The following is an 8,877-nucleotide window of genomic DNA, read 5'->3' on the forward strand; positions in this document are numbered from 1 at the left end:
CAGGTTAGGGATGGCCACAGAGAAATTTGCATGAGATTCAGAGGCAGTGCAGACGCTGGCAAGTTCTAGCCACCTGGTCCTCTTTCCCTAAATTCTGTGTCCAGCCCTCCTTCCCAACAACTGGCCCTGCTGACCAACTACCTCAGGTTCACTATAAGAACTTTCTCTGAGAACTCACAGTCGTGGTAACCATGAGGAACAAACAACCTTTCATAGACTTCCCCAGCAACTCTCTTTGTGGCTGTACTCCAGAAAACAGATGTTTCTGAATTCTTCCCAGTTCCAGCTCATTCACCTGTGATGAGTCACCTGACTGGTGACTTTTCTCTAATTTTTTTTTTTTTGAATTCATCCCCAAATTGTGTTAATTCCTATAATAAATTTCTTATTGTGCAATCCTCATTGAAGTTCTGCTTCTTTGCTTAAAGCTTGGGGGATTCAGATAAAGGTTCTTACACACACAGAGACACCCAATACCATTATTAGCTAAAAATCTAACAATCAGTCTTTATTACCATCAAATGTGCACAGAGTTCCCTTCTGTCTTTTTTTATTTTTTATTTTTGTACAGACTGAAATAAGTCGGAAGGAGAAAAACAAATACCGTATATTAAGGCATATATATGGAACCTAGAAAAATGATACTGATGAACTTATTTGCAGGAGAGGAAGAGACTCAGACATAGAAAACAGACTTGTGGACACAGAGTGGAAGAAGAGGATGGGACAAACTGAGAGAGTAGCATTTGGCATATATAGAGAACCATGCATAAAATAAATAGCTAGTGGGAAGCTGCTGTATAGCACAGAGAGTTCAGCCTGGTGCTCTGTGACAACCTAGAGGGGTGGAGGGGTGTGGTGGGGTGGGAGGCAGGCTGAAGAAGGAGGGGATATATATACACATAGAGCTGATTCACGTGGCTGTACACAGAAACTGACACAACATTGTAAATCAATTATACTCCAATTAAAAATAGAATCAAAGCAGAATCTAAATAAGAGCCACACAATGGTTGATATGTTTCATCAGTACCTTTCAATACATACATTCCTCTGTATCTCTTCCTAGCAACATACTTGTTTAAGGAACCACGTTGTTTATCCTACATAATTTGGATTTTCCACATCTGGACTGGGCTGATTTCAGCCCCCGCCCCACCCCACCCCACCACCCCCCCGAGCCATGTTCCTTTGTTCCCTGAAATATCTATAAATCTGTAGTTAGATCAAGAGGCTTGATCAGATCCAGGTTTGATTTCTGAGAAAATCCCTTCATAGGTGATGGTGTGCGCCCCTCCATCAGAGAGGCTTAGGCACAGCATTTCTTTTGCAGAATATTAGTAGGCATTTGATGACTGCCCAGATCACTGGTTCTGAGTATTCTGGGGCTCAGGATCTCTGTATTCTTTAAAAAAAATTGTTTCTGATGTAGACCATTTTTAAAGTTTTTATTTAATTTGTTACAATATTTCTTCTGCTTTATGTTTTGGGTTTTTAAAGCCATGAAGCATGTGGGATCTTAAAGCCTCCACCAGGAATCACACGCCCTGCACTGAAAGGCGAAATCTTAACCACTGGACAGTCAGGGAAGTCCCTGGACCTCTTCATAATCTTAAAAATTACTGAGGACTCCCAAAGAGCTTTTGTTTTTGTGGGTTATATCTGTCAATGTTTACCATTTTGGAAATTAAATTTGAGAAGTTTTTAAAAGTATGTATTAATTTAGAAATAACATAATAAGCCCATTAAAAGCTAACACAAATAACATATTTTTATGAAAAATAATTACATTTTTCCAAACAAAAAGTAGTGAGAAAAATGGCTTCATTTTACATTTTTGCCTATCTCTGTAATATTTAGCTTAATAGATAAAATGAATTCTTATATCGTTTCTGCGTTCAATCTGTTACGCTGTTTGGTTGAAACATGTGAGGAAAATACAGCCCCACACAGATATACAAGTGGAACAAAGATAATTGTGTATATTCATCTTTGATACCATGCAAAAAACCAAATAGTAGCAGTTTAAAGGTTATCAGCAACGTGGAATCTGAAACCATATCAATGAACTTTTTTCACTGGTATGATTTGGACTTTGAATGGGTCTTTTACCTACACTTGATTTTATAACACCATGCATCATTCATATGGAAAATATCGGTTCATTGAGCTATGCTGAGCCCCCAAATGCATTTTTAATGCAATACAGAGAATTCATTCATTAATATCGACACCAGTCTCATCAGAAAGGTCTCTAAATAATACGACTTTCAAACTCATTGCAGTAGAAATAAGTTTTACAAAGTTCTAATTTTTTGGAAAGCTTGAATTTTATGATTGGTAACAAATACTACCAGTTGTTTTCTTCAAATAGACAAGATCACTTGGTTCATTTTTTTAAAAAGATATCTACCAAAAACAGAAGTCTGAATAACCAGCTTATTCTTCATTTTCATTCATTCTTTAAACAAAAAATATTTCAATTAAAAAGCAGCTAGTTCAACTTGATGGCATAAATCAAAGCAAGATCCTCTATGATCCACCTCCTAGAGTAATGGAAGTAAAAACAAAAATAAACAAGTGGGACCTAATTAAACTTAAAAGCTTTTGAACAGCAAAGGAAACTATAAACAAGGTGAAGACAACTCTCAGAACAGGAGAAAATAACAGCAAATAAAACAACTGACAATGGATTAATTTCCAAAATATACAAGCAGCCCATACAAGTCAATACCAGAAAAACAAACAACCCAATCAAAAAGTGGGAAAAAGATCAAGCAGACATTTCTCCAAAGACATACAGATGGCTAACAAACACATGAAAAGATGTTCAACGCTGCTCATTATTAGAAAAATGCAAATCAAAACTACAATGAGATAGCACCTCACACCAGTCAGAACTGTCATAATCAAAAAGTCTACAAACAATAAATGAGGGAGAGGGTGTGGAGAAAAGGGAATTCTCTTGCACTGTTGGTGGGAATATAAACTGATACAGCCACTATGGAAGACGGTATGGAGATTACTTTAAAAATCTAGGACTAAAACCACCATTTGACCCAGCAATCCCACCACTAGGCATATACCCTGAGGACACCAAAATTGAAAAAGACAATGTACCCCAGTGTTCATTGCAACGTTATTTATAATAGCTAGAACATGGAAACAACCTAGATGTCCATCAACAAATGAATAGATAAAGAAGCTGTGGTACATATATGCAATGGAATATTCCTCAGCCATAAAAAGGAATGCATTAGTCAGTTCTAATGAGGTGGATGAACCTAGAGCCTATTTATACAAAGTGAAGTACATCAGAAAGAGAAAGATGAATATTGTATACTAACACATATATGTGGAATCTAGAAAAATAGTACTGATGAATTTATTAGAAGGGCAGCAATCGAGGAACAGACAGAGAGAACAGACTTATGGACATGGCGGGGATGGGGAGGAGGGAGTGGGTGAGATATATAGAGAGTGTAACATGGAAACTTACATTACCATATGCAAAATGGATAAGCAATGGGAATTTGCTATGTGACTCAGAACTCAAACAGGGGCTCTGTAACAACTTAGAGGGCGGGGTGGGGAGTGAGGCTCAACAGAGAGGGGACATACGTATACCTGTGGCTGATTCATATTGATATGTGGCAGAAAACAACAAAATTCTGTAAAGCAATTATCCTTCAGTTAAAAAATAAAATTTTAAAAAGTGGTTATAAAAAAATAGGCAGTTAGTTCAGCTCCCTGATCAAATTGCACAAGCACTTTTTCTTGAGGCAACAACTGCACTTCAGTCTGTAGTAGGAATGTTTTACTGTTCATCAAAAAATATATCTTAAATTGCTTGTTTTTTTTTCTTCATGCCACATGCAGGATCTTCATTCCCCCACCAGGGATTGAACCCTCACCCCCTGCAATGGAACTACAAAACCTTAACCACTGGACTGCCAGGTAAGTCCAAATTGGTATTTTTAAAAAAAATCAATTGATTTAACCATTTCATCAAGGATATTCTGAAGTTTCCCCTGGGTGTGGTGGGAAGAATGCAACTCCCACCAGTTCAAGCGAAGGTACCAGCAGCAGTTTTCCATCATTGCCCTGCATCATCAGTGTCCAAGTCAGCATAGTGAAAAAGGCAACTAGCATCTTAATACTATCATGAAACAGTTCTGACCTTACAGACTCCCTGAGGAGGTCATTGGGGCCCTCAAGAGTCTCTGGCCCACAACTGAAGAAGCCCTGCTCTAGCCTTTTCTTCTACAGGGATGTCAGGGTTCTCTCCCTGATTTTAGAAGCTCTTGATGTTCCTGTAACAGAGCAGGAAGAGCACAGCCCTTAGCAGGTAGCCATTGCTGTGCCTTATTACTCTGCCCCCCCCCCCCCTCATTACTAGGCATCAGGTCTTGCTCAGCCATTGCTCTGTGCCTCGGGGGACCCTGCCCACAGCAACCAACCATCAGTGAGTGACCATTAGTTATCTTGCTCAGCTATTGGTCAGGGCTGCAGAGTGCCCCGCCCACTGGTACCTGTCAATCACTGTGGAGGTGACTGGGTCAACAGCAATGGTGTGGTGGTCGTCTGGTGGAGAGTGACATAAGAGGCAGATTCAGGCCTTCTCCTGGAGGCCCTCCAGCTTACCCAGACTTGGGCCAGAAGGTGAGTTGGACAGTCCAGGTAACAGACTGGGGACTGTGTCCTATAGGGCTCCAGAGCTCTCACTAAGGCCCCTTCCACTAGCCTTGGCTCAGCCCTTGAGGCAGCAGTGAACCTCTCCCCCATCTCTGTCTCTGCAACCTAATAGCAGTGGCCATCTGTGTGAGTTGCAGTCTGAGAGACCTGGTCTCCCCATTTGGGTGGCCTGAGCAAACTGAGGGCCAGTTGGGTTGGATGCCTGGCTCCCTCAGGGGTGACAGCTGGGCAGGATGTGGGAACCTGGCCCTGAAAGAGCTGCCAACTGAGATCTGCCTCCTCTTAGCAGGGACTGGGGCTTTGGGGTGAAAGTTGTGCCTTGGGACTTTGTCCTTTCTTGTCAGGACAGACAATAACATTTATCTGGTAGAGATTTACAGGAACATAGTTACCTGACCGTGACCGGACCTCAAGAACAAAGGATCTGACAAGGAGAAGTCTGCAACAACTAACCACGCCCATCCCTCACCTTTTGCTTTTAAAGGGACTTGCTGAAAGCTTTCAGTAACTTTGGGGATCTTAGGGCATGAGCCACTCATCTCCTACGAATCTGTAATAAACCTTTCTCTATTCCAAACTCTAATGTTGGATATTGATGGGCCTCACTGGGCATCAGGCATATGGACTTGCAATTTCAGTAACAATAGCTTTGACTATATGGACCTTGGTCGGTAAAGTGATGTCTCTTTTTAAAACGCTATCTAGGTTGGAAACAGCTTTTCTTCCAATGAGTAAGTGTCTTTTAGATTCATGACTGCAGTCACAGTCCGAAGTGATTCTGGAGCCCAAGAAAATAAAATCTGTCACTGCTTCCACTTTTCCCCTCATCTATTTGCATGAAGTGATGGGACCAGATGCCATATTAGTTTTCTGAATGCTGAATTTTAAGCCAACTTTTTCACTTTTCTCTTTCACCCTCATAAGGGGCTCTTTAGTTCCTCTTCACTTTCTGCCGTTAGAGTGGTATCATCTGCATATCTGATGTTTTGATATTTCCCCCAGCAATCTTGATTCCAGCTTGTGCTTCACCCAGCCCAGCATTTTGCATGATGTACTCTACATATAAGTTAAATAAGCAAAGCTTTCAGCAAGTCCCTTTAAAAGCAAAAGGTGAGGGATGGGCGTGGTTAGTTGTTGCAGACTTCTCCTTGACAATATACAGTCTTGAGGCCCATCAATATCCAACATTAGAGTTTGGAATAGAGAAAGGTTTATTACAGATTCGTAGAAGGAGATGAGTGGCTCATGCCCTAAGATCCCCAAAGTTACTGATAGCTTTCCTAATTTTGAATCAGTCTGCTGTTCCATGGACGGTTCTAACTGTTACTTCTTGACCAGCATACAGGTTTCTCAGGAGGCAGGTAATGTGGCCTGGTATTCCCATCTCTTTAAGAACTTTTCACAGTTTGTTGTGATTCACACAGTCAAAGGATTTAGGGTAGTCAATAAAGAGGAAGTATTTGTTTTTTGGAATTCCCTTTTTTTCTGTGATCCAACAGATGTTCTCAATTTGGTCTCTGGTTCCTTTGCCTTTTCTTTTTTTTCAATATATATTTATTTTATTTATTTGGCCTTAACTGCAGCATGTGGGATCAAATTCCCTGACATGGGATTGAACCCTGACCTCCTGCATTGGGAGCACAGAGTCTTAGCCGCTGGACCACCAGGGAAGTCCCTCCTTTGCCTTTTCTAACCCCAGCTTGTACATCTGGAATTTCTCAGTTCACGTACTGCTAAAGCCTAGCTTGAAGGATTTTGAGCATTACCTTGCTAGCATGTAAAATGAGTGCAACTGTGTGGTAGTCTGAACATTCTTCGGTATTGCCTTTCTTTGAGATTGGAATTAAAACTGACCTTTTCCAGTCCTGTGGCCATTGCTGAGTTTTCCAAATTTTCTGACATATTGAGTACAGCACTTTCACAGCATCATCTTTTAGGATTTGAAAGAGCTCAGCTGGAATTCCATCACCTCCACTAGCTTTGTTTATAGTAATGCTCTCTAAGGCCCACTTGACTTCACACTCCAGGATGTCTGGCTCTAGGGAGTGACCAGACCATCATGATTATCCAGGTCATTAAGACCTTTTTGTATAGTTCTTCTGTGTATCCTTACCTCCTCCTCTTAATCGCTTCTGCTTCTGTTAGGTCCTTGTTGTTTCTGTCCTTTATTGTGCCCATCTTTGCATGAAATAGTCCCTTGTTATCTCCCAGTTTTCTCAAAAAGATCTCCAGTCTTTTCCATTCTATTGTTTTTCTCTATTCCTTTGCACTGTTCACTTAAGGTTTTCTTATCTCTTTGCTATTCTCTGGAACTCTGCATTCACTTGGGTATATCCTTCCCTTTCTCCTTTGCCATTTGCTTCCCAAACAAAAAACTGGAGAATATAAAAAGAGACAGAAATTTTAGAAATAAAAAAATAACAGTACTGAAAATTTAAGTTGATGAATTTAACAGAGAATTTGACAAGACTGGAAGGTAGGTCAGACTATAACTACCAAGGAAGGGGACAGATAAATTAGGAACTGGGATTAATAGATAAACACTGTTATATATAAAATAGGTAAACAGCAAGGATTTACTGTATAGCACAAGGAGCTATATTCAGTATCTTGTAATAGCCTATAGTGGAAAAGAATCTGCAAAAGAATAGATACATATGCATGCTAGTGCTAGTACTAAGCTGCTTCAGTCCTGTCTGACTCTTTGCAGCCCCATGGACTATAGCCCGCCAGGCTCCTCTGTCCATGGGATTCTCCAGGCAAGAATACTGGAGTGATTGCCATTTCTTACTCCAGGGGATCTTCCCAACCCAGGGATTGAACTGCATCTCCTGTGTCTTCTGCATTAGCAGCTGGGTTCTTTACCACTAGGGCCAACTGGGAGGCCCATTACAGGCCCGTCATAACCTAATATCCAAGCTACCATTTTCTAAGCTAATCTGCATCTACTACCTCCAAACATTCTCACAGAGCTTGCTATGACATTCTTAGGATACCAGTTTATCTACCTTGGGATTTCTCTGATAGCTCAGTTGGTAAAGAATCTGCCTGCAGTGCAGGAGATCCCAGTTTGATTTCTGGGTCAGGAAGATCTGCTGGAAAAGGGATAGGCTACCCACTCCAATATTCTTGGGCTTCCCTTGTGGCTCAGCCTGTAAAGAATCTGCCTGCAATACAGGAGACCTGGGTTCAATCTCTGGGTTGGAAAGATCCCCTGGAGAAAGGAAAGGCTACCCAACTCCAGTATTCTGACCTGGAGAATTCCATGAACTGTATAGTCCATGGGGTTGCAAAGAGTCGGTCATGACTGAGTGACTTTCACTTCACTCCACTTATCTACCTTATTGGTTTTCCAGGTCTACTTTTTTATGTATGTATATGTATTCAGTTCAGTTCAGTCGCACAGTCGTGTCCGACTCTTTGAGACCCCATGAATTGCAGCACGCCAGGCCTCCCTGTCCATCACCAACTCCCGGAGTTGACTCAGACTCACGTCCGTCGAGTCGGTGATGCCATCCAGCCATCTCATCCTCTGTCGTCCCCTTCTCCTCCTGCCCTCAATCCCTCCCAGCATCAGAGTCTTTTCCAATGAGTCAACTCTTTGCATGAGGTGGCCAAAGTACTGGAGTTTCAGCTTTAGCATCATTTCTTCCAAAGAAATCCCAGGGCTGATCTCCTTCAGAATGGACTGGTTGGATCTCCTTGCAGTCCTCCAAGGGACTCTCAAGAGTCTTCTCCAACACCACAGTTCAAAAGCGTCAATTCTTCGGCACTCAGCCTTCTTCACAGTCCAACTCTCACATCCATACATGACCACAGGAAAAACCATAGCCTTGACTAGATGGACCTTAGTCGGCAAAGTAATGTCCATTTTGCTGTATACCTGAAACATTGTAAATCAACTATACTTCAATAAAAAAAAATAAAATAACTGCCAAAATGGATAATATAGGAACAAAAGATCTCAAATTACTAAAAGAATCAAAGACACAGAGGAAACAGTAAGTATTCGAGTACTGGAGAAGAGAGACCGGGACAGAGGAATACTTGAAGAAAGATGACTGAAAATTTTCAGAATTAATGAAGGAGCTTTTGTGAAGTTCTATTTAAACCACAACGAAGAAAATTAAACATAAATACACATCAAAAAGCATTATAGTAAAAATTAAAACACAAGGAGAA

The 8,877-nt window shown here is 41.0% G+C and overlaps 1 protein-coding gene across 1 annotated transcript in view; it reads right to left on the minus strand.

Moving 5' to 3' along the window:
- Positions 1–5,234, minus strand: part of B4GALNT2 (beta-1,4-N-acetyl-galactosaminyltransferase 2 (SID blood group)) — a 51,757-nt gene extending 46,523 nt beyond the window's left edge. Inside the window, exons 1-2 of the mRNA XM_068977465.1 lie at positions 5,165–5,234; positions 4,533–4,584 (exon numbers count right to left, since the gene is read on the minus strand). Of these exons, the coding sequence (XP_068833566.1) occupies positions 4,533–4,584; positions 5,165–5,234 (122 nt within the window). The remainder of the gene's footprint in view (positions 1–4,532; positions 4,585–5,164) is intronic.
- Between the last annotated feature and the right edge of the window lie 3,643 nt (positions 5,235–8,877).

Source organism: Capricornis sumatraensis, chromosome 8 (genome assembly GCF_032405125.1).
Source record: "Capricornis sumatraensis isolate serow.1 chromosome 8, serow.2, whole genome shotgun sequence".
Classification (NCBI taxonomy): domain Eukaryota; kingdom Metazoa; phylum Chordata; class Mammalia; order Artiodactyla; family Bovidae; genus Capricornis; species Capricornis sumatraensis.